At 30.8% G+C, this 27,342-nt stretch overlaps 1 protein-coding gene across 5 annotated transcripts in view; it reads left to right on the top strand.

The window, feature by feature from the left end:
* LOC118187504 (uncharacterized) overlaps nucleotides 1-27,342 on the top strand; it is a 127,164-nt gene that overhangs the window by 85,758 nt on the left and 14,064 nt on the right. For all 5 annotated transcript variants that reach the window (XM_085824358.1, XM_035357741.2, XM_085824359.1 and 2 more), the window contains 10 exons: nucleotides 1,057-1,215; nucleotides 2,785-3,004; nucleotides 9,364-9,506; nucleotides 11,884-12,038; nucleotides 12,123-12,404; nucleotides 15,404-15,596; nucleotides 16,262-16,486; nucleotides 17,893-18,101; nucleotides 23,916-24,099; nucleotides 26,740-26,836. In XM_085824358.1, the coding sequence (XP_085680484.1) occupies nucleotides 1,057-1,215; nucleotides 2,785-3,004; nucleotides 9,364-9,506; nucleotides 11,884-12,038; nucleotides 12,123-12,404; nucleotides 15,404-15,596; nucleotides 16,262-16,486; nucleotides 17,893-18,101; nucleotides 23,916-24,099; nucleotides 26,740-26,836 (1,867 nt within the window). The remainder of the gene's footprint in view (nucleotides 1-1,056; nucleotides 1,216-2,784; nucleotides 3,005-9,363; nucleotides 9,507-11,883; nucleotides 12,039-12,122; nucleotides 12,405-15,403; nucleotides 15,597-16,261; nucleotides 16,487-17,892; nucleotides 18,102-23,915; nucleotides 24,100-26,739; nucleotides 26,837-27,342) is intronic.

Raw genomic sequence — 27,342 nt, 5'->3', positions numbered from 1 at the left:
CTTCTCAATTCTAAAAATAGTAACCCCTCTCTGCACTGCGTCATTTCGAGACTATTCTATGTCATATGATTCTTACGTAATTATGATCATGTAAATAAATGGAACTAAAACTCAACCAGCCAATAGTAATTTTACAGCAATATTAACTGTAGAATCAAAATGCTTTGAAAACCAAAACTAACTCAGTCTGACTTAAGATTTCATCCTGAACGTTACACACTTGCTTTCCATGCTTTGGCCTAGTTAAACTGCTGTCTGTCTGCTGCTGTTTTCTTGCTACAAAGTTATCAAAAATGTAAGCCCTTTGGAACAGGCACATTTAATGTGCCGACTTGTGTGTAGCCCTAACATGTTGCTGAAAATAAAACTGAAGATTTAATCTGCCTTCACCTCCAATTTCCTAGTCATTATGGATCGACACTTCTAAGCCATCAAAATTTCTGCTCCTGAATATATTACACATATATATGTAATAAAAAAGGACTTTCAATTTGAAAGATTTTCAAAAAACATCTTCCATTGGAGAACTGGATTTTCTAGAGGCATTTCACGTTCAAAAAAATCTTTCTGTTCTAGTTTACGATCCTAATTCCAATCCATCTTTGCCTTCAGCATTTAAAGAAATTATGTTTTAGTTCTGGTTTCAGCAACAGATGGCACCACTTGCTTATTCTTGTCCAGGCTTTCTTACCTAATCATTATATCCTGTCTGGTTCATTTGCGCTTTTGTAGCTGAGCATGGTGGTTCTATAAATCCATCAAAACTAGTCCTGTAAAAATTTGAAAATATAATGCTTATTTTTGTTCTTTGACTTCTGAATTAGTATTTGTTCGCCGTGTTATTGTGTCTTTAATTATGACTAGCTAATGAACTATATTTGGTAAAACTTTTATTACTTCTAACGTAATTTTTCAGGTATCCAAGGTATTGTATGCTATAGAACTTGAGACATAAAAATGTGTTTGCATTAGTTTTCTTTTTGTAAACCCTTCATTAAAATGTTTATATGCATCTTTTTCTTTTTTTATTCCTCATCAAGTTTTTCTTTTCCTCAGGTATAAAACACTTTAAAGAAGCAGAACTTCATAGTTTAACTGCAAATAAGCTCTCCTTTTCCCAGCTTAATTCAAAAAATTTTACTCATTACTTGGATAATTCCATCCTCTTATCACCTAGAAAATTTATTTTGAATAAATGGTTTGAACACTTGGAAGGTAAGTTTGCTTTTGATAGAACTCCCAATCAAATTAGAATTCATTAATTTGTACTAAATAGCATTATCTCAGAGCATGGAAATATTTTGAAGTAAAGGTACTGCATTTTTTAACAGGAATATTTATGATTAATTGTAAATTCATCTTCGAAAAATAAACCGAAAGTATAATCATATTTATAATGTGTATGAATTATTTGCAGAAATTTTAGTTCCAAATTTTTTACACCAATCCAAGCAAAGCTAGTATAATAACAATGATTATTAGAACAGCTTGTTTCTTTAAATTATTGTTTATGTAAGAAGTTTTATGTCTAATTTTATGAAGCTAATATCTGCTAGTTTAGTTTTAAAGGTTAAGCAAAAAGTAATACAAATCTCCCCTCTTTTACAGAAGTAAAGTACAGTCAAAAGTCGTTAATTCGGACACCCATAATCCGGACCTCAAAGCTACAAACTTTCTGCAAATGCGTCGCGTTGACGCATGCGCGTAAGACCATTACGGCTGCGAATATGCATGTGCGCATGCGCATAATACGTTACGCCACGGCGCGCAATGAATTGGAAGCTAATCTCTCAGCACTATCCTTATCTTCAGGGCAGATGTTTTTATTTTATTTGGCTTATAATTCTTTACTAAATGTAGTATTTCATCTCGATGTACTCAGTCTTTGATATGATTTAAATCAAATTGCTCATCGTTATAATTCGCTTCCGATAAAGAAGAAAGTGACACAGAGCTATTGAAAACGAAACAATTTACATTGAAAAAAATGTTTAATAAAGTAAACAAATAAATATTAAGCTTTTTTTTGAAAATTTTGATACCCTTTAGATCATAATAATCCATTTCATAAATTATGTTTTCATACTTTTAATTTTATAATTTCTGCATGCCATCTTACCAGATTTAAACTGATGATCTATAATCCGGAAAAATCGATAATCCGGAATCGCCGAAGTTCCGACGAGTCAGGATTAACGACTTTTGACTGTATAACAATTCTTCCTTTTCGCTAGCCAGCTGAGCGATCTGAGTACCATTATCCACTTTGAGTGTATTTTAGAAATTTAAATACATGTAAAGAAAGAATTGATATATTCTAATAGTACTCGACTTCTACTTAAGCATCCAGAATCCTATGAACATGCCAAGAGGAGTAATGCATTTGAAGGCTTCCCACTAATGTGGTTTTCTTGTTGTCTAAATTTTGTATTAATTAATTCATTAAAACTTTCTTTACCTGTTCTCTCTTATAAATGTTAATTAATATTAACTGGCCCTGCTCGAGTATTTTCAGTGCAGTAGATTATCAGTATTGCTGGCATCTCGGATAAATTAAGCATTTAATAATTCAAAGCAAAATATCCTTTTTATTTAGTTGTCAAGTGACAACTTATCAGGTGCACTTAAAATTTGACACACTATATGCATGTCTGTCATCTATACTTACATACATTCTAAGTGTTAAATCATATTCCGTAAGTATTTGTTTAAAAAATGTATTAATTGAATAATTTTCATTTGTTATTTTACTCTATTAAAATCCTATTTTGCTTTCTTTACTAGGAGATCAAATTGATGATCAAGTTTTAGTTAAAAATATTAGAATATTGCAAGAAGCTGTTGTTACTTTGGATACACATCAAATAATTCATGAGAAAATGACATTTACAAACCATCTGAAATTAAAGTCATTGTTAGTTATTGATTTAAATGGCATTAATTTGTCTGATGTTGTTCTGAAAGATGTTGCAGACAACATACCATCTGTTAAAGTATTCAAAGGGTATGAGTTTTACACTTAATTTCCCATAGCACATATCTTTCAATTAATTTTATGAGTTATTTAAAATTTTGGATTAAATGTTTGTTTCTTTAGTAAAAAAAAAGTATTTTGTTAAAATCTTTATTCAGTATTTTACTTGAAAATATTCTTATATGTGTAAATTAGTGTGATGAAGTTAACTTTGTGTTCTAAAATTTGTTTCCATTCTCTTAAATGTTTGCTATTCATATGAATGTTTAGATACGAGTTAAAAAATTGTTATGATTCAATAGAAGGGTATTTAATGTAATCACACTCATTACTTGTGAAACTAAAAATTGCTCATAAGAATTCTTTAGCAAAATCATGCCATATTTATGTATTAAGAATTCTACAAAGTCATAATCGATTTATATAAGTATATACAAGTCGTTATTGATCTGTATTTTTAAGTAATTATCAATGAGCATTTTTGGATTTCTTGAGTTTTTAAAAATTGGTAAAACACTGAGGAACATGATGCCACAAATTGATAAAGATTTCATGTGCTTAATTCACTGATCAAAGACATTTTACTTTTTCATGCATAATTTTTGTATATTTAAAATTTTTTTATGTATAACAAAGCAACAAATATTGTCTCTAAGCACTTCATAACCAAAAATATCTTAGTCATTTGATATCCAAGCATGTAAATAATCTTTTCAAATCAAGGGAGGTTGCCATTTGTTATGAAACCAAAAAATGTGTAGACTTCTTTTGAAAATATCCTTCATTTTTGTAATTCATTTTGCATTTTTTCCTTTTCAATGATCCAATTATACAAGACACACAGATAAAATGTATAAAATACAATTAGAGAATGATTATCTTCTCTTGTGTCCTTGTTTTTCCTCTTCCATGTTTACTACTGTCATTTTGGTAATCTTTGTTCGGAGCAGTAATGATTGTTCATTGCTTGGATATCTTCATTGTGAGGCTGAATTAATTAAGAATTTTTTTTTTAAATGCTTTGGAATCATACTGAAAATGTGGGCTTGATTGCAGAAAAAGAAATGATTTATTTGGCACAGTTTTTAATAACTGAGACCTGAAAATAATACTGATATATTTGCCTTGAAGCTGATATGATAATTAATGGCTAGCTTCATAATGTGTTGTTGCACACTGAAGTTTACTTTGACCTATAATAGCCGTTATTGCATGTTATGAATCATATTCATTTAATAATAAAGCATTGTTCATTTATTATGAAACCAGAAAATGCGTAGACTTCTTTTAAAAATCCTTCATTTTTGTCATTCATTTTCCATTGTTTTTTTTTTTTTTTTTTTTTTTGCAATGATTCAGTTATACAAGGTACGCAGATAAAACGTATCAAGCAACCAGAGAGTGATCTTCTTGTCTAGTACCCTTGTTTTTCCTCTTCCATGTTTACTAGTGTTATTTTGATAATTTTTCAGAACAGTAATGATTGTTCATTACTTGGATATCTTCATTGTGAGGCTGAATCAGTGCTGACATGCTAGAAAATTATCTTAAAATGCTTTGAAAGCATACTGAAAATGTGGGCTTGATTGCAGAAAGAAAAATGATTTATTTGGCATAGTTTTTAATAACTGAGACCTGAAAATAATACTGATATCTTTACCTTGAAGCTGATATAATGGCTAGCTTCATAATGTGTTGAACAGTAAGGTTTACTTTTACCTGTAATAGCTGTCATTGCTTGTTATGAATCATATTGACTTAATAATAAAGCAGAACATTGTTCTTATTAGCAGTTTTGCCTAATGTAACATATTAATTCTTAACTATGTAAATGCATTCTGTTGAACCATATGAATGTAAAGTCCAGGTTTACTAGTTTTGTGTTTATTTTCAGGTGAAAATGAACAAAGTCATTCTTTTGTAGACTTCATTTTGAGTAAATATTACAGTAGACGTTCGTTTTTACGAACCTCTTTTTTACAAACACTCTCGATTTGACGAACTAGCGAATGGTCCTGAATACACTCCCATAGATGAAATGTAATTTTGCGCTCTTATTTACAAACTACAAATCGGGAAAATCTCTTTTTTGCGAACTGAGTTTTCATAAATCTGCGTGTTTCATTGGGACGAAGTGTGAAGGTCAAATAAAATCTCCAACTATTTTGAGGCAGCAAGTGCAAAACATTTGAAGAAGTACAGTAAGGAAGGAGGGGGTGGAGAAGAGGGGGAATTAGGACAAATTTATGGTGGTGTTTGTTGTGGGAGGCTCTCAGAAGAGCATCGGCCAGATGTTGTTGGGTGGGGGTGAGACCATTCGTCTTAAAGGTGTTTGGGTTCTAAACTCTTCTAAAAGAGAGTTGTTGCTTTTTGTAATGTCATAGTCATTTGATCTGGACAACTCAATCAGTGAAGTCTCGTTAGTCGAGAGGGAGATTGGGCCAGTTTTTGTTAAGTAAGATTCTTAGAGCTATGTCGCAAATAAAGAAACGAATTTGTTTAGCGGTTGAAATAAAGATTTTAAAAGAAGTTGACGAAAAAATATTAAGCAAGACACAAATTGCTCAGAAATATGGAATTCCTAAAAATAGTTTATCAACGATTATAAAGGCAAGAGAGAAGATCTTTGGAGCTAAAAACGGAAACGATGAATGTGGACCCTCCTCTCAAAAATATTTTCGAGAATCAAAACACCCAAATTTGGAAAGGGCTTTGCTCGTTTGGTTTCGAAAGATGAGAAGCTTAAACATTCCAATTGATGGAAATGTACTTAAAGAACAAGCACACTTTTTTACTTCCAAATTAAACATCAAAGATTTTAAAGCATCGGATGGTTGGTTACAGAAATTTAAATTTCGGAATGGTTTGAGTTTCCGGAAAGTGTGCGGTGAAAGTACAGCAGTAGACACGTCATCAGCAAATGAATGGAAAGAAGAAGAGTTGAAATTGCTTCTTTCTGAATGCGCTGCAGATGACATTTTTAATGCAGACGAAACGGCTTTGTTTTTTAAGATTTTGCCAGAAAGAACATTAGCTTACAAAGGAGATAAATGTGTTGGAGGCAATAAAGCTAAAGAGAGACTTACAGTTTTGATTTCGGCCAACATGACTGGGTCACAAAAATTGCCTCTGCTCTTTATTGGAAAATATCTGAAACCAAGGTGTTTCAAAAATGTTCAGAAGATTCCTGCTGCATGTTATGCTAATAATAAGGCCTGGATGATTGGCAACATCTACGAAAAATGGTTGAGAGATTTAGATAACCGTTTTTCAGCAGAGAAGCGCAAAGTTCTCCTAATCGTGGACAATTGTACTGCACACATGGAAGTCACTGGGCTTCAGGCAATCCGTGTGGAATATCTCCCACCAAATGCAACTGCAGTTTTACAGCCAATGGATCAGGGGATAATCAATAGTTTCAAGCGAAAATATAAGACAATGCTCTTGCAAAGAGTAATCCTTGGCTTGGAAAGGGAACAACCTTATCAGATTGATATTCTTGGTGCAATGCATTTATCAATCAGTGCATGGAATGATGTTTTAGATGAAACAATTTCTAAAGCCTTTTGACATGCAGGTTTTATTAAAGAAACAGATGTAACTGAAGAAATCCATGACAATAGATCTCACGACGAAGATGATGTTTTCATGCATGAACTTCGCCGTAGAAATCCACAGTTGCCAGAACTTTCATTCGAGGATTTTTTAAATGTGGATTGTAATGTCATCTGCACGGAGGAAATATTGGATCACGATATTATTAGCAGCATAATCAATGAGAATGAGAGACTTTCAGATCCAGAAGAAGAAGAAAATGAAGTAACACCAAGACCACTTTAAAACAAGCTGCTGAATACTTGTCAGAACTTAGACGATTTTTTGAGGCCAGTGATAATTGTGAAATGCTAAAAAATATAGAGAAGATGGAGTCTTGCATTGTACAATCTGTTGTTTTAAAACAGACAAAGATAAGTGATTATTTTGTTGCTCAATGACTTAATAAAGGTACGTTTTACAAATACTTTATATTTCTTGTTTGTTTAATAGAATGGATATCATTTATTAAGTAGTAATACTATTAAAAATAATTCCTAATACATAAATAAAAGCATGGAATAGTATCACTAACCTGTCTCGAAAACATTAAAATGTGAAATACTAACAATTTCCGATGCCTTTCTAAATTACGAACTCTCGATTTAACGAACTGTTTTCGTAGTCCCTACGAGTTCGTAAAAACGAGCGTCTACTTATATGCTTATTCTGTTGTAAACAAACCATTCATCTTTACTAATAATATGTTTATCCATGTTTTAACCAAGATTTTTTATTTCTGATCTATTATAAATCATTTCACAATATGCTTCCTTTTTATGGTCTGTATTTCCAAACTGACAAGAACAGCAACAGCAAAAAGATTACTGAAATTAATGGTTTAGCTGCACACTTGGTCTAGAAAGAAACCAAACTTCTGTAATTCTCTAACATTACATTAACTATGAACAGCACACTTTTATTGGAATGAAACCCACAATGTAGCAAATATCTTAACTGATTATGCATGTAGTGTGAATTTAATTTCAGTGCACACCATCTTCAGATTCTATTTATATTATTTATGTTTATCAATCAATATAATAGATAATTTCAGCAAGAAATTACAAATAAATAATACCAATCAGAAGGCAAATAGTATTAAAATATTTGCCTTCATGATTTATTAAAACACTGAAATGTAAGCCTGTATTAAATTGTACAAAATATCTAGTTATAACAGAAGTTTTCTACCAAAAAACATTCTTAATAAAGTTATGGCAGGGGGGAGAAGGAAAAAAACATGAAAGCAATATTTTTAGTGCAGGCAGTTATCATCACACAAATCTATGATTTTTCTGCCATTATTTTGGTTGTTTTTCAAAGTCCTTGGGCCAGAAACTTGATAGCTGAGAGTCCAAAAACAGATCAACCTCATTTTGGACATTCTGTGCAGAATGGAAGATGGCACCATCAAGATGTAGCTGAAAGTGTGAAAAAAGGTAGAAGTCTGAAGGAGCGATGTTGCACGCTATATGGTGGGTCGGGTAAAAGATCCCATTTGAGTCCATACAGAGTCTAGCTGGTAAATGCAGACACATGTGGTCTTGCATTATCTTGATGGAACATTGCTGTTTTGTGCCAGAATTTGGTTTGACGTTTTTCCTTAATAGCAACATTAACACTGAATAGCATTTCGCTGTACACCTTAACTGACAATTGTTTTACCTTTTTCCAGATACTCTTTGTGGATAATACTATGGCAATCCCACCAGATACACAGCATTATAATTTTGTTAGTCAGATTACACTTTGCGACATTACCGACCAGCTCACCATGTGTACACCACCCCCCTTTTTGTCCTGTGTTGTTGAAGTAAATCCACTTTTCTTCACAAGTGATGATACAGTCCATAATTTTGTCCTTCCATTGATATTTGAGCAGATAAGTGCAGGCTTGAACACGTCTGTACTTATCTGCTTGAGTTAGCTCATGCGGCACCCAGCGAATTGAACTTGTACATCAAGTTTATGTGATGCATAGCGTGATTAATGGACATGGCAGTAACGCCCAACTCCTTTGCAAGCTCTCAAGTGGTTGCATACTGATCTTCTTTAACAAGTTCTGTCAGGCAGGCCTCATTGACATCAGTAGGCTGACCAGAGAGCTCTGCTTCTTGAATGTCATAGCCCTTGTTTTTGAAGTTTCGGTCCTAAACCTTCACAGTGTCGTATGATACAACATTAGTATCTAAAGCTATACACATGATTTGGTGACATTCTGTAGCTGACATTTTGCAACAGAATTGGAAGTAAATGATAGTTCTAATCTAGTAGCTTGATAGTTCCATTTCAGACACCTTGTACTTATTTGATACCTATATTTTTTAGCAAATTTCACAACACAGTGTTCTAAAGCAAGTCTCTTTCTTTGAAATGGCAAAATATGATTAAACATGTCAACTTTAACTGTTTGTGCAGACGATATTTGTGGAGGTGTGAAACTTTCATTGAAACCCGATAAAAATTGTACCACAACATGTTAAAAAGTCATTAGAAAAGGTGAGGTTGTAAAGGCAAAAGACAACTAGTTAAAAAAATATTGTGTATGTAGGTGGTTTTTCTTTTTAAAGGAGTGATTCATCATTACTAAATCTGACAAAACAGTTGAGAATTTTTTAGATGTAAATAAGATTTCCTTAAAACTGTTTATATTAATCAAAATTGCTCAGTTTTAATTATTTAAATTTAATCAACTAATATTCAGAATAAATTGCTTATACTAGTACATTATTTATTTTGTAATTGTCTATTTCAATTTAAATTTAATGTACATCAACTGTTTTTCATTTCAGATTTTTGTGGGCTGATGACACACAAGTTGATAAAGTGAACAACATTGATATTGAAAATCTGCAGCTGCATGCTTTTAAAAAAAACCAGAATAATACTATATTTGAAACATTCACTTTTGAATCACTTTTAAATGTGACAGCTAGTAAGTCATTTTATGCTATGATTTTAATGATTTTTAAATACATCAGATAATAAATTTTCCATGCATTTAAAGCTGGTTTGAAAATATTTCATTCCTCTTAGTGCTATATAATTTTTTAAAAATCTTTATTTTGCAGTTTAGTATGGTTTTATTTGCATATAGTTTGGTATTATTATGTTTGGAGATTTTAGTGCAGGTTTTGTGTATGCAACTTTAATGTAAATATCTGAGCTTGAAGATGTATTATGACAATTCTGGGGGGGGGTAAATTTAAATGGGTAATACAGTCAAACCCCATTACAAGGAATTTCAAGGGAACAGAGTTCAGTTCGTTATCCGATCTGATAAGAAAAATGAATTAGCATGCAGAAACTTGTAAAAACTGAATGATGAATAAAGAGAAAAGCTGATTAACATTTTCATGTTTATCAAAAAAAGTGAATAATAAATCTGATTTAAAAAATCATATCACTATTTAATTAAAATTATTTTTAAGTGAAGTTATTAAATTTGTTGTTTTCAGTGTGTGGTAAAATTTAGCTTTTGTCTGAAACATTTATCAAGGTGTTGGCAGATGGTGGTTCTTTTGATGACAAATGATTTCACCTATGGTTCTTATCTAAGTGAGATATACCCAGTGAGAACAGAATCATGTTCCCCAAGATATGTATGGTTGTATCATCACAAAGGTTCAATAATCTGTACAAAGAATATATTGTGCCTTGAATTGAGTTCTATCTGGTAGCTCAAAGAATGTGAATGAAATCTGAGAACCTATTCATGTTTTTTAGTTTCAGTGGCCATTTGCACCATATGGTGTCCTCAGATATGTTTATTGCACTCTGTGTCAATGCTGTAAGCCACTCCATCGAGTTTTGTTAGATGTCCATAATTTGCGTGACTGTGGTTGGATTTGGACCAATGGAAGTAGCAATGTGAAGGTATGATAGTTTGCAATCGTTCTGTTGCGTGCGTATGAATTCATAATAGAATGAATGCCCGAGTCCGATAATAGGTTAATAAAATTTATTTTGATTAAAAAATATTTCAGAACTGGAATTTTTCACAGAAATATTCGTACAAGTCTTCACAGTATCACACACTATGATCAGTAGTTGTACTTCAAACTGCTAAGAATGTTAAAGGCAACACAATGCCAAGTGTATCTAAAGAGGAGGCCATCTTGGACATATTTCAGTTCACCCAGAACTAAACAACTCGCAACAACAATAACTAAGCAAATGAGAGCAGATGTTCCCTCTTCAGCCTTAAAGAGTCTACACCTGTCTCGTGTAGCCTTTCTTTAAAACAGAGAAAAATGAAGGGAAAAATAAAAGTAATGTGACATAAATGCAATTTTCTTTGTGGATGGAATGGGGATTCTAATATTTTAAAGGGAAAGGATTTTAATCGTTAGTAATTTTTTTCCCTAAAACTTAGAAATTCTGAAAAGTGAAATACAAAAAATGTTTCAGTCAGAGGTATCCATCCAATTTTCATAGTATTGGAGGTTTGCTATAAGATTATAAAATAACAATTTGGCAACAAAATAAGTCACCCAAACCGTTGTCAGCTCGGCTATATCTTGCCAAATTATAGAGATACCCATTTACTCAATGTTAAATGTAGTTGTCCCTGTATTCTTTTCTGTCATAGCTTTCTCTTAAAAATTTGTCTTGTGCTACATTATGCAGAAAAATACAATTTTACTTGCAATTCTGCTAAAATTACCCATCTAAGTATAAAATTCGTAGCAGTACATTATTTTTCTTTGATCATATTTGGACTCAAACTTCTATATATACCTTCTTTTGGTTTGAAACTGATTATAATAAAAAAAGAAGAATTCCTTTTTTCTGGACAAAACCTTTTTTCTATTTTATATCAGTTCTGGTTAGCATGCAAATGCTGCATCATTGCTTTTGTAATATGCTATCTATTATTTATACAAATACTGCATTATTATTCATTTTTATATCTTACCATACTCTGTTAGGCAAATTTCATTTTGATTTGCTGCATCTTTCATGGTGTTTCTGTTTTAATGGCCAGCTATGTGTAGGTTTCAGGTAACTGAAATAATCCCTGTATCATGGAATAAATATAAAGGATGGAATAAAGGCAGGTGACCCAAAACTGGGAACTGAAAGCGCAACTAAGTTCAGAGATGTTCAGAATGATATTTAAGATAAGATAATGCCAATGCAAAATTTCAATTTCCAGTAAATTTACTTACATGGGATAAAAACCATTGCAAATTAGTTGTCTTTTTATCTAACTTACACTATGAGAATTTTTGAAAAGGTTGAAATTGTTAATATTTTTGCAAAATTTGTAAATTGTACTTCTTAACTTTGGGAGTATTTTATTCTTATAGTTCAAATAGGAAGAAACATATCTGTTGATGGTGTGAAACTTGAAAGCCTTATTTACTTGAATGAAGATGTATCCTTAAGAAATTTGAGGTTAACTAGGACATATGCAAAAAATGTGAACATATCTGGCTATATTAATGAATGTGATTTATTACAGGTGAGACTTATTTCAATGTGGTTTATTTTATTTTTTATCAACTAGATGTATTTTTGATTAATCATTTTTCACATATTGTTACAGATTCTTAATAACTCTGTCTATTTGAAGAATAACCAGATATTCATAACAAGTAAAAAATCTTTAAAAAGTCTGACAATAGATGGTCATTTACATGTGAAAAATGTGTTGAATGGAATAACAGAAGATGAATTTGTTAAAATTTCTGGGAGTCTTAATAGTCAATATGATATGAACATTAATTTTGTAAACATTAATGCTGAAAAATTGTTCCTGCTGCATAGGATTAATGGTGTTGAAATTGGATTTTTGTTAGAAGATGCTGTTTTGAAAGATATTTTCCAGGTAAATGTCTTTTTAATTTAAATAAAAACCTGTCTTTTAATTTAATAAAACTGACATAATAATAATAGTTACTTTACTGCATATACATGCATATGTATAATATACATGGAAGTACTCGTTAAGACTTAAACCAAAACTCTAGAAATCTTATTTTTATCTATGACTTTTTTCTTTTGTTATTGGTAGCATATTGTCCATGCTCTGATAATGATGTTATGCGTAACATATCTTTTTATACATAATAGCACAGACTGATTTCATTGCATGACGTCTGGCTCTTAAAATAATTAGTGGCAAATGCCCCATAAATGATTTTAGTAAGCTCTTCTAGCCCTGCAAATGATTACCATTCTGAGCCTATACTGGAATCTGAACAAGGCAGGTATGTTTGTGAATGTAGTGACTTTGCAGAACAGTGAAATTTTAAAAAAAATGTTGTGGGGATTTTACTTACTGTAATGTTAGCTGTAGGACACAGCATGCTTATGAAAAATTATTATAATTTTTATTATATTAAAATTATTACATTTTTCATTTCCTGCTTCAAAAAAACCTAATGACTCTACAAACTGGCAAAATGACTTGTTGACAGGAAAATTCATTGTACTGAAACAATCAGAAAGAACAAGAACACATTTCTAAAAGTGGTTAGAGGAAAAAAAATGAAAACTGTTGCAAAGTATGTTGATGATATAATGATTGCTAAATGGGGAGATAAAAGATACATCACTTACATTTCTAATGAATATGAAAATGATATTGTAGAAAAAAATAACCCCCCCCCTCCCCAAAAAAAGCAAATTTAAATCAGAGCCACTTCTGTGATTCAATATAATGAATGTATGGCAGGCATTGATAAGCAAGATCAAATGCTTGCCTATTATCCACATGAAAGGAAAACCATTGGCCTACCGAAATATTTTTGTATATTTTTCAAATAATGATGATGAATTTCCCAATTATAGCAAATATTGCAGAGGAAATATTACTTTGATTTTTGTTTATTAATGATACATTGTTTCTTGAAACAGCAATCTGACTTTCATGCCTTTGTTTGTGATCTATCTGAACTGGAATGTGTGCTCAAGCCATAAAAAGAAAAGAGAAGTGGAAAAGTGCTTTAAAAGCAGTGCAAAAATTGCTGTTCCCAAGGAAAACATAAAGGATTCAATCTATATCTGTGAAGTGTATGAAAGAACTCCCAGCTATTGTTTAGATTGTGCAAAAATAATACGCAATAGCATTCTGAAATTAAAAGCTTCTGATAATATCATTGTAACTAACTTGGGATTAATTCGTTTGAAATGTATGTGTTTTTAATACAGTTCCATACCCCCCCCCCCAAAAAAAAACATGCATACTGTTATTATTTTGATTCATTTTTAAATGTCACGTGCCAATGTGTAATGTGGCAGTCAAGGAGTAATTTTCCCTCTAATTCTAATCATGCACTTCAAATCATTTCTTCAAATCAGAAAGTTAAGGAAAGAGCGTATTTTGCTTTGTTAAGTGAACTTAGATTCTTCGAAATCTATGCCCCACTAAGGGTCAAGGGATTTAAACTACTGAATACTGGTAGTTTGATCTGGCTTAGGTTTGAACCTAGGTTAATGGGCTAGCTGCAGAGTTGGTTTCCATGGTTTTCCTCATATGCAGTGTGAATAAGAGCCAGCTTCCATTAAAAAGTCCTCCATAAAGAATTAGAATACCAGTGAACAGTCTGACTATATGGGTGTTTTTGTAGTTTTCCCATGTATAATGTGTGTACAAGCCAGTTTCTCTTGGAATGTCCTTCATAAAGGCCTTCAAAGGATATTGCCTTCAAAGGCTTTGCCATAGGCAAATATACCAAACCACAAAGGCATCCCTGTTCTTAAGAAGACCACCAGAACCTGAGGGGTTAAAGTCTCTGAACACTGGTAGTTTGGTCTGAGATTTGAATCCCGCGAACGGCAGGCTGCATGGCCGTTTTTGTGGTTTTCCCCATTTCTAATGTATATACGAGCCAGTTACCTTTAGAACGTTCTCCACGAAGGCATCCTTCCCCTTAGGCAATAACCTTTGAGGCTTTGCTGCAATTTCATAAACCAAACCTTACTCTTAGGTAAAGAGTTCCTGTGACTTTGCCATATTCGTATAACCTAACCATCGTTCTTGGAATCTAATCCTTTCCTGCTACCATGCCTACCCCCCCAAAAAACCAGTATAAGCAAAGATCAACATCCTATTCTAAATAAATATATCTTGATGCTTTACTTATTGTTTCGATCAGATAGAAAAATGCTAAAGTCTAAAAGTGGGATCATGGCAAACATATCAGTCAAAGCATTGTTGTTGACCACGCTGTAATTTAACCAGCAGGTGTTTGAAAATGACATCAGATATCAGGTAATTGGTAGAAATATTGATTTCAAGGCACACCCTGTTTTTTCTGGAATCCTACATTTTGTAGGAGAAAAAAAAAATGTTGCTAATGGTTTGGTAGTCCAGATAATAGATTATTCTGGATATTGGACATCTGGATTTCGGACTTTGTACTGCATTTTTTAGTCTTTTCTTGTATCACCAACCTCATTAAAGAACTTTCATGCAGTTTTGATATTGGTGTCATGAATAGTCATGCTTTAATTGAGCCTTTCAGCATAAGACAATCTTTTTTTATTATTACTTGATTTGGCAGCAAGGATACCTTTTAATTTTCGGTATACATAACTTCAGTATGTCCTTGTTATTAAAGTATCTCAAATAGAAAGTTCTTCCTTTAAAGTATTCCTTTAAAGACAGACTGCTTTCAAGAACTTGGGTTTAATATATTAGCTGTTGACCACCATATTTTTCTCTGAAATTTTAATTATCGCATAAAATTGGATAGTCCTTTTTAGATATAATTCAAATTAAACATTTCTATGCATCCAATATCTTTTAATCATTCGCTGAAAAGTAAATTATTATATATTTTTATATAATGTACTATAATAGCAGTATTTTTCTCTTTATAGAATATAACAGGACTGAAAATATTTCACAAACTTCATTCAAATACATTATCCATCAGAAATTTGAAAGTTAGTAGTACACTTTGTGAAATAAAGGTTCATCCATTCTTTAAAACATCTGTAATGAAAACAAGCAAGCAGAAATTCTTTTTATCAAGAATGCCAAAAATTGTTGCCAGAAATGTTACAGTTAAAGGTGATATTTACGTATTTAATCTTTAATAATAGTTTTGTTCTTGTGACCTACACTTCAAATAATAAATGTTATGAGATAGCATTTCATAAATATGTTTTGTCACAGCTTTACAGAAGATGAAATTTTATATGTATGGCCTCATAATATGCAGATAACCAAATAATTATCTAAATTGCTCAAACTGAGGTGCAAGTCAAAATAATTGTTTTCAAAATTAACATTAAAAAGCTTTTGTCTATATTACAAACTGCAAATTCTGTTTATTATATTTTCTCAAATACAAATGCAGATATTCTTTTCAAATATTTATCCATATATTTAGATTTTAAGTCATCAGAAAATGTCAGGTTAAATGAATTTGTAGCTTCAGGTTAAATGACTGTAATTTGTAACTGCTTTTAAAAATCTATATTATTAATTAGAAAAACTGAAAATTTAATCTTTGTAACTCATTAGGAGAAAAGAAAATAGATATTAAAAGTAATAAAATCTGTAAATATTTCTATTTGGTAATTATTTGCATTTACTACTGATCTGGTTTTAAGTTTTTGTGCTGTATCAGATTAAAATGATGCAATTATTTTATCTGTTATTTACTAGTAGGTAATAATATGTGTCACGTAAATTTAATGACTCTTCCCTAAATATACCCATTATATTTTCAGGGCTTCTGAATTCAGTGCAGTTACTCAATGATGTGGTGTTGACATATACTGATGATTCTGTGTTGTCTCCTGTTTATTTTAATATATCAAATATGTCTTCTCTTACTGTTTTGGGTGATATAAATGGCATTTCCCTTATAAATTTTCTAGCACAAAGAGTTTCATTAAGTCTTACTGAGGAATTGTTTTCAACTGTTATTTTTGAACAAAGCTTAATAGTAGAAGGTAACTTTACATTTTTGTATTCTTAGTATGATCAGAGATTTGTAAATTTATTTACAAAATTTTTCAAAATGTTATGTTATTTATTATGTTAGTCATGTTATTTAAAGTTATGTTTGTCATATTTTATTATGCAAGTCATGTTATTTTCAAAATGTTATTTATTTATATTAGTCATGTTATTTAAAGCTGTGTAAACTAACTTTATTTTTGTTTGGTTATATTTGAATTTAATAATTTTTCTTTTTATATATATAACTGCTTGTTTAAAATTTCTTTAAAACTACTTAATTTCTTTGTTACCTAATTTAATATCACTCTTCTTGCACAAACACTATAAAATAGCTTTAAAAGTTAAAATAGCTCTTATAAAATTTTTAACAAATTAACTTTTGATTAGTTTTATATTTTCAGATATTTCCAGTGAAATGCTAAATTTCCACTAAACTTATACAGTAATCTACTGTCATTTTGTTCTGAAATGTCTAAAACTGAGTATCAGTCTGTAATTAAATTTTTGATTGAACGACTTAATTCCAAAGAAATTTTTAAAATGCTTTCATCATGTGTATGCCCTTCATTTCCTTTGTTTTCTGCAACGAAAGAATGAGTAAAACAGTTCTGCATGGACTATTGGAGGCACTGCATTAGGAAATGTTGCTTATGTCCAAAAAATATTGAATGGTAGAAGTCAAGCAGTAGTAAAATTGGCTCCGTCTAAAACTATTTAATACATTCCACACAAACATCTTCACATTAACAAATTCTCTGTAAGATAGTTGCCCCTACTTCTTTTTGAAACAGGAGTTTGGCTTTAAGGAGCTTGACCAATCCCCTTACAACCCAACTTTAACACCAAGTGATATTTATAAATTTTCCAAATTGAAATCTTGAAAAAGTATCTCAAGATTTCAATTCTCCAAATTGAAATCTTGAGGAAAGATGACGATATTAGCATGAAAAGAGCTTGCATGGAACATTTTGGGGATGAATCTTTAGATTGCTTATACAGGGGCACGAAGTAGCTCATTAAAGGATATAAAAAGCATATAGAAGTATATGGATGTAATATTTGAAAAAAAAAACTATTAAAATATTCTTTCCTTTAAAAGTATATCAGCCAGAACCTTTTGGATCTACTTATATAGATAGGCATTTGTTGGATACAAACCTGCTTTAAATTCTTATTTTTTTAATTCATTTAATGACTTCATTGATTACATGAAATTTTCTTTTGAAAAATTAAAAGAAAGTATTAAATAAAGTTAACTGTGCTTTAATTAAGCATACTGGAAAATTTTGTTCTCTTAATATTTAACTTTATCCTTGTAGTCTGCAATTTAATATGAATTGAAGATTCCAAGATTTATTTTAAACTTTAATTTTTTTTTTTTTTTTTTTTTTTTCAGGTCAAACACATATAAAGGGAAATTTAAATTCTGTAAATTTTACTGAAATTGCTTATGGAAAGTCTAGTATCAATGGTTCAAAAATATTTCGAAATGAATTATTTCTGGATTCAAACTTAAATGTAATCATTGCTATCAATGAAACAAATCTGGAACTTCTTGTTGCAAATTTGTTAAAAATCTGTTCTGAAGAAAGAATAAATGATTCAGTAAGTATTTATTTGTTCAAGAGGAATTTGAATTAAAATTAAAATTTTAAAATGTAATTCGTCTCTTGAATTTTGCTCCTGATTTGATGTAGAAATTTCGTGAATATTATTTGGACCTTTTACGAGAGAAGAGGTTTTATATGTAACAGTTTATAATTCATAGTTTTTTCCATAAAAAATTTTATTATATGATATTATCAAATTCTGACATTTTATTAATGTTCATTATTTTACTCAATATTAAATGGGGACATGAAAGTTTTTAACATTAGGTTTTAAGGAAAGGTTTTCTGTGAAGACTAGAATTATGTTCTACATAGTTATATTCATTTATTTTTATATTATTACTTGAAATGTCATCTCAGATATTGAAAAATTCATATATAACTTGTTCGTTTTGCTTATTTTAATTCTAAGTAATCAGCATATTTGAAATCAAAGCTTTAAAATTAATGTATTTAATTTTTAATTTATATAATACAATTAAGAAACCTTTCAGAATAGTTTAAATTAAAATACTACATATTTGATTTGCATTTCAAGGTATTCATTAATTAGAAAATTGAAATGTTTTGTAATCATAATGATTATTTAAAATTTAAGTTGTAATAAGGAAATAAAATACAAGTGATTTCATATTTTTATGCTGTAGTAATAAAATATTCTCTTAAATATGTTATGGATTAAAAAAAACAATTTGTTGAATGCTAGTGTTTAATTTAGATGTACTATAATAAAATATTTATATAGATACGTTTTATGAAAATGGGATATTTGCATAAAAAATTAACAGGAATAATATACTTTTGTTTCCCAAAATACTTGTGGCGTATGAATTATGCAGTTCTTGAACTAATATCACTATGTAGGAAGTAAATCCTTTTATTTGGGGCATCATTAGACAATTGTTTATATAAATTAATAACATTGTTTTATATTACAGTCAAAAGTCGTTAATTCGGACACCCATAATCCGGAATGATCTATAATCTGGACCTCAAAGCTACAAACTTTCTGCGCATGCGTCGCGTTCACTCTTAAACGCACATGCGTTTAAGAGTGCACGTAAGACCTTTACGGCTGCGAATATGTTTGTGCGCATGCGCTTTTAATGTGTAACGGAGGTATAAGCTAAGCTAAAATTATCTAATTCAGTTAATGTTGCAGATTGCGTTGTTCCTTAATCTTCGAATTGGATCCGGCTTATTATTTTTTGCACACTGTTAGAGCAATTTCATAAAAGTAAGCTTGAACTTTCAATTATGTCAAATAGAATTTCCGATATATATTTACTAATATATAATTTGTATCTACAAAGGGAAAGTATGTTTTGAAATCGAAATCTGTTTATCAATTTCACGCCGTGGATCGGAAGTTGATCTGTCAGCACTATCCTTATCTTCAGGGCAGATGTTTTTATTTTATTTGGCTTATAATTCCTTACTAAGTGTACTTTTTCATCTCATTGTACTCCGTCTTTGATATGATTTAAATCAAGTTCTTCATCATTATAATTTGCTTCCGATAGTGAAGAAAGTGACCCAGAGGTTATTAGAAACGAAAACATTTCGATTGACAAATTAGTTGGTATTCTCAACGCAGCAATTATAGGGCTTGAACAGCGGAACTTTGTAACTAAACAAGAAATTATGTCTGTTTAATAGAATTAAAGAGAAAGTATTATCACATGAAACGAAGCAACATACATTGAAAGAAATGTTTAACAAAGTAAACATATAAATATTAAGCTTTCTCTTTTTGTAAATTTTGATACCCTTTAGATCATAATTGTTCTTTATTTCATAAATTACGGTTTCATATTTTTAATTTTGTAATTTCTGCATGCCATTTTACCAGATTTAAACTGATGATCTATAATCCAGAATCGAAGTCCCGACGAGTCTGGATTAACGACTTTTGACTGTACCTACATCAGAAACTACAGTGGCAACTATATATATATGGGTTAGAGGTAAACAGTATGTGTATTCAGTGGCACTTCATACTATTAATCAAATTTGGGCTTATATTATGATGATTACAAGATTTCATCATTCATATTCATAGTGAGTGATCTTTCAATACCACACCAGCAGCTGAGCAGTAGAGTTATTGAGCACTGGTAATTTGACTCAGGTTTGATTTCAGGCAAATGGACATTTTGGAAGCTTTCTTCATCTATAATGTGGATACATGCCAGTTTCTGTTAAAAAAAAATCCTTCACAAAGGCTTAGTCCTCCCCTTAGGCAGATGGTCCGTGAGTGCTTTGCCACAATCTAACCAAACTAGTGCTCTCTCAGTAAACATCTTGCATGCTCTTACATAAATTCTTTAACTTTTAATTCTGTCAGATTTAAGATTATTAATAATATAATTAATAGTTAATTTTACAAGGTACTTTATTTATTATAAAGCACTGACTTTTTTTGGTATCTTGCATATCATTTTCATAGAATTTGTATTTATACTGAAACTGAATATTTCATTTATCCCTCTGACTATAAAATTATTGTACAGTGAAAGAAAAAAGTTAACAAAATCACCTGTTTCATAAATATATTACAACTAAAGGAAGAAATGATTAAAATTTCAAGAATTTTGACATACAGAACATAACAGAATCAACAGGTCATGTATCTGCCTCTGGCAATAATAGTAGCTTATACAAATGGACATAGAACAGACTTTTGTTGATGTTTATTGATATTGCAGAGCATGCAGCTTCGGTCTTTGTCATAATGGCTGGTAGATATTATTATGCCAATCTATCTGCAACCATTAACCCGGCATTCTCGTTTGATGAGAGATATAGAAAAGGCATCACTCAAATACACTTTATATTGAGGAAATTTAGGGCAGGTAGCATGCAGCCTCAATAATATCCTATTGAAAATAAGGTGATGGAAGCCTCAAAGGTTGCCTTCAGTTATGTCTAGGTTTGAGCTGGTAAGATGATGAAGTTTACAAGATTTCATCAGTCACTCACTGGAATTTCTACAGGCAAATACTCTCATCCTGATGTTGTAACAAAAAGTTAAATTTATCAGAAAAGATGTTTTGTCATTGATGTGTCTATGTGCATTATTGAATACCATTGTAGGCACTGATTCCCAGTACTGTAGTATCAATTAAAGCCAAAACATTAGTTGCTTTGCTGATAATCCGTGGTACTGCAGGTACACATGCAGATATTTGGTGCTGTACAATATACCCAATTTCATAAGCTGGATGTATGTGGCTATATAATAGCTAAAGGGGATGTGGGCAGGATGTCTATCATGGCAGTCATATGTGAGTGGGAGTTGTAGCAATCTCCTACACATTGTTCTGTAGGGCCTTCTTGGATTTGCAGTTTTCAAATTCTCACAACAGTTATTGGATCTTGATGATTGGAAGCAGCAGTTGCATGATATGATAGTCTGCAATCCCGGTAGGCTACAGTTCTCTTGCAACTGGATTCTGAGACATGGAGTTTCTCCTTGCATGAGGCATAGCATAATCTCGGATACAAAATGAGTAAACACGATTTCAGAATGTAAAATCGGTATTTCTGTCTTCATGTATTGCCTTAAAAGGGTCATTATTCTTGCCTGCAATGTGTGCATGTTATGGAATTCTAATCATTTTGTATATCCTACCATGTTTGAAATTTTCGTAAAATTTCAGATTTGTTGTATATTTCTTAATGGTAGAGAAATTTTAATATTCATTAGGATAGTAAATAGGAATTACTAGTACTTAAATTTCAACTGAAAAACAAAGCATTTAACTTTTTTTTAATTTTAATTTTTTTAAATTTTGTATTAAAAGATATTAGTGTAAATTGGCCTGTTATATATTTGAAAGTTATATAAAACTTCAAATTTGATTTTTAATAATTGTGTGGAATTAATAAAATATTTTATTTGAAGCTTAATTTTGCTTGTGTAATACAGTTCTCAAAATGTATGCATTTAGCTTTTAATGCATTTCTTATTTTATTGCCTACTAAAAAATGTTACATATTTTGCATTTTATCAGTTTTACTATTTTGTGTATCTAATAATGATATTAAATGATTTTATCAAGTAAAACTTGTGAAGTAAATTTTATTTAGTAAGAATCAAAGATGAAGATGGATTGTTACATGCTTCAAATCAAGTCGATACTTTTTAACTTGAATCCAATTCCTCTGTGCATTTTGATGCTATAAAAAAACATGAATAAAATAATACCTTTATTTTTATCTAATTTCTCACTTTTTAACATTTTATTTGTTTCTGAATGTTAAAAAAGCATTCAGTACTCTTCTGTTATCGAGACCACATTCAGAAATGTATGCTTGTATGCATGCATTCATATATGCATATATACATCCATATATTTCTGAATCCGGTCCTGATGACAGAAGAGTACCAAGCATTCATTTTTGCTGTCCTGTATGATATACTGGTTTGCAGTGTTGCATGTCATACTGGATCCAAGTCCTGGAGAATACTTGGATATTTGTAATTTTATTTAATTTCTGAGGTTACGGTCTTCTTTACCACCCTCTTTTTTTAGCGTGTCTCTCCCACCCTCGAGTGACCTATAAAGTGGTGCTTCCCTCCTTGATAAATGTGTTGCACCTTGTGCAACATTCTTAATAATGACATGACTAAATTACTGATGGCTTCAGCCATTTCTGACCAGTACTTAACAAGCAAGTATCCATTTATTAGGAAAAGAAAAAGCATTCTTCTTAAGACAGAAATCTAAAATGTTTCACTGTAATTAACTACAAATAACATGAATTTTCTCTATTTATCTGTATTTTGTTCAAACTTATCCAATATGTTATAGGTTGACAAAGTAAATGATTTATAATCTGTTTAATTAATGGGAGATTTATAAAGAATAGTTTTATTTTATAATTAGTGTACATTTACATACATCTCTTTTGAAATAGATATCAATTACATAATGAATATTTTCAAATTTAAAAGCAAGTTCTGTTACCAAAGGGGAAGAGAAACACACCAATGCAGAATTTAGATTACCTCCCCCCCCCAAAGAAAAACTGATGCAAGTTTTGAATAAAACTCAAAACAATTTTGAGAATGATCCTGTTACATGGTTCTGAAGGCTTATATTTGATCACCTTCAGAATCAGAGTTTTTTTTTTTTTTTTTTTTTTTTTTTTTTTTTTTTTTTTTTCCAGAATCAATACCAATTTAAGATTACCAATTCTACCATTTATAAATCAGGTGTCAGTTACAAAATTTCATATTTTTGTTTCATTTAAACAGAGATGAAACTAAATGAAAATGGTACACTCCATGTGAAATGTTTTCTTCGAGAATATTTTCAGTCTTGAAAATATGTTTCATAAAATGTTTGATGATTTTGCAACATTATTCTAGCCTAAAATATTCTGCCATGCACTAAATAAAGGCATAAATTATTTTTGAATACATTTTATTATGTAGAATAATTGTATATCTTTGCCCAGATATTAATGGGTTCAATAAGGTTGATACAGTTAAGTCAGTCCAAATTATCTCAGAATAAGGGAAAGTGCATATAATGAATTAACTTAGATTATGTCATTAAGTAGTTAAAACTTATATATTTTTTTTTAATTAAGCTTATAGGTAATCGTAGCTAAGTGTAACTGTCTAAGCTTAAACAAAAAAAAAAATTGTTGCATTAACTTGAATTTAATTTTGTCATGCAGCATTTAACTGATGACATTTGCTGAAAACTCGTGCTTTTGAAAAAAAAAAAAAAAAAAAAAGTTTATTTTTATCATGATTGTATAAAGTTAATATGCACCATATTAAAATATTTTACAGGTTGAATTTCACAGCCTAAATGTTTCTGATTTGGTCTTTCAAATAATAAATGAAGTTCCAATAAAATTTTCATGGAACTATATTCTTGATCTTGAAAAAAATATTCCTGCTGTTCTAGATGATTTAATTTTTGAACTTGATTCTAACCAGCAAAGCTTACAGCATTTGGATGGAGAAATTGGAAGTAAGTTTGTGTTCATTTAAACATAAAGTTATTGAGAAATATGTTTGTATAATTAGAAAGCTTTAGAAAAAGTTTTATGCAATTGGCATTGTTCCAATCATTCTATTATGCTTACTTTTAAAAGATTCTTTACTGTTATCTGAAGAAACAGATTTTGTTCTGCAATTAATCAATTAGAATTCTGGCTTCATTATTATTGTAGCATGATAGTTAATAGTAACAGCAGCAAATGGTGAGTGAAAATCATGAATAGAATAATAATCTTAATAGCATTGTGTATTATAGAAATGAAAAAGAAATTACCAACTTAGCTTCCTGTTTGGATGCAAAAAATGTTGTCAGGCATGGAAACTTAAGAATGTCTAGTGTTGCCCTGAGAAAAGTCTCGCCATATTCATTTTAATTGCACAACCTGGCAAAATAGATTTTGCAATGGTTGGAGCCAGTGGTCAACCATATCCCAAATGTGTTCAATGAGAGATAATTTGAGCATTTGAGATGATAACAGAAAAGTTGCCATGTTGCAGAGAAAATCTAAGCTAAGTGTGCTGTGTGCAGACAGATATTATTGTGCTGAAAAATAGCCCCAGCACGCCTAACAAAAGCACTATTACAACAGGCTGCAGGATGTCAGCAAAAGATGGTTCTTGAAAGTGGCTAGCAAATTTTCAGTGTTCTCTTAAGTTCATTCCAGATGTGCTCATTAGGGATTAGATCTAGAATTCTGGCTGGCTGACTTGCAGTTTACCTAATATCCTCACTCTGAAGATACTTGTCCATTAGTTGAGCTCCATGTGGTGAGCATTGTTACTGGTTAAAAAATAACTGCTTTAGTAATATATTCTAGAACCTACAACTCTGATACCATAATAATCCTTTTGTCTGATGTTGGTGGAGCAGTATCAGGATCCAGATTAGCTTCAGATAAGGAATCTACTGACAGTAAGTGTCTAGGCTGAATATGAGGAGAAATGTGGCCACTGAAATTGGATCAAAGATTTATGTTCTCTGTAGAATGCCACATATCTCTTTTTGGGGGTGTGAAGTAAAATGGACACAAAATATCAGGTCTTCTGTCAACAAACTCTCTATTAAGCCTTTCGGACACAGTAATCCTTGAGGTTAAGGCTTTAATGGCAGCAGAAAACTGTATGTCTAACATTCATCGGTTGAAAGTGTCGAATACTAATCCTCTATAAAACTGAATAAAATTTTACAACAAATATTATAATTATTATTGATGTGTATAAGCAAAGTAAGAACAGAATAACAGGTGACCACTTCTTATGCCCACCACTGTCTCAGCATAACCTGCCTTCTACAAGCATGTAATCAATATCATCACTGTTACAATATTATCCACATAGCTTCCTGTTTTGGTTTAGCATTTTTGAGAAATGAGAAATTCAAAATGTTCATCTTAATTTTAAATAGGATCTAAATATTTTATATTTCATAATAACTGACAAATTCATTGTATTCTTTTTACTTTCTTTTCTTTTTATGGGAAAAATCCTGAATATTTTCTGTTGTCGATATGAGAGTTGTGTATAAACTGAACCAGCTTTAATTTTCTTCAAAACCCATGGAAGATCAGCACATATATGTGCCTATTTATCAATGACGAAGGCCATACCTGAAATTTATTCTATAGTGTGTAGAGACATAAGGTTATTTTGAAGCAGAAGACATGAAAAATGAGAAATTCCCCAGGACTCCAATCTGGATCTATTGAATATGGATAGTGTTCTACTATTACACCAGGAAAGCATGCAGAAAGGAGGGAGAAAATACCGGGCATGGCCTGTTATGACTATAAGACCAACTTGTTTGGTTAGGTAGATTGGGCTGCACCCACTTCTGGTACCTTATATATACTCCCTTTTTTAAAGGCTGACTGTTGAGTAGGGGACCCAGTCTTCAAATGCTGGTGGTGAAGAATCATCAACCACCGCCTTTTAGTTTAGGTACCACTGAAGATTTATTAGGTTATTTTTGAAGCAGGAGAAGAGAGAAATGTGCAAGGCCCTCACCGGAACTCGAACCTGGGCTTCTCGAATATGCACTGAGTGTGCTACCGTTACACCACGAAGGCTTGCAGAAAAGAGGGAAAAAACTCCTTATAAATGTAGTAATGAAATGATTTAATTATTTTAATGCAATTATTTGTTCTGTATTAATAAATATGAATATTAAATTTTGTCAAAATAATTTGATTTCTTCTGCGAAAGAAATTTTTAAGCTTAAAACGCATCTGGATTATTTCAAGTAATGTTATAAAAAGAAAACTTATTTTTATTAGAAATTCCCAAGTATTGATATTTTAAGGGCATGCAAATCACTAAACACTGAAAAAATAAAAAGAGGAATATGCAATGTAATTTTGATGACCGAGTTGTCTTTCTATTCCCTTGTAATGAAAGACTTCAGTTTTAAAGTAAAAACTAAAGAAACTGCATTTATTTTTCTTTAAATGTACTGAATATAGTATCTTAAATTTGTATAGAAATACAAGCAAAATATCTTTGTAGTTTTACTTCCAGATAAGTTATTTAATATTTGAAGAAATTTACTTTTACATATACTTCAATTTACATCTGCAAGTTTCTCATATTTTTAAAATATTCTATTCCTAAATAGATATATCACCAATTTTTGTCTTTTTTGAACTTCATCAACTGTTACATCTTGGACAAACAGAAAGGTTCTTATCAGTATTTACACCTGGAAGAATTGGGTAAGACATCACTGGTAACAAATCGCATGTCTGATATGAAAAATTACATTCATCTGTAATGTCCAATTTTTAGATCTTAATCAGTCTGGAAATAGATTAAAGTGAAAATTATTTTCTTATAAATGAGGAAGGATATATGTAAGTCTCTTATTTCAAAAGTAAATTAAATATTTCCAAATATATGATTATTCAATGCATATAAATAATGAGAAAAAATATTTTCCCTTTCTCTTTGAAAAATATAATTGATTATTTAAAACATGTTCCAAGAAGTAAGGTGATTTAAAGGGGAATAATTTCAATAAGGATTCGAGAAATGTAAAACATTAACAAAAACTTTGTTTCATATCTACTGCTTATTTTTGCACAGTTGAGCACAATAAAGAAATTATTGCATATTATTCCAAATTTGTGCAAGTTTACATAGTTCTAAAAGATGCAAAAGTTAAAGCAAAATCTAAGCTTTATTATTTATCTAATAAGTTTATTTAATAAGAAAATGAAAT

The sequence above is a fragment of the Stegodyphus dumicola genome, chromosome 9 (genome assembly GCF_044657685.1).
Source record: "Stegodyphus dumicola isolate Sdum_Otavi_A_Nest chromosome 9, ASM4465768v1".
Classification (NCBI taxonomy): Eukaryota; Metazoa; Arthropoda; class Arachnida; order Araneae; family Eresidae; genus Stegodyphus; species Stegodyphus dumicola.
This window is presented reverse-complemented; position numbering and strand designations above follow the sequence as displayed.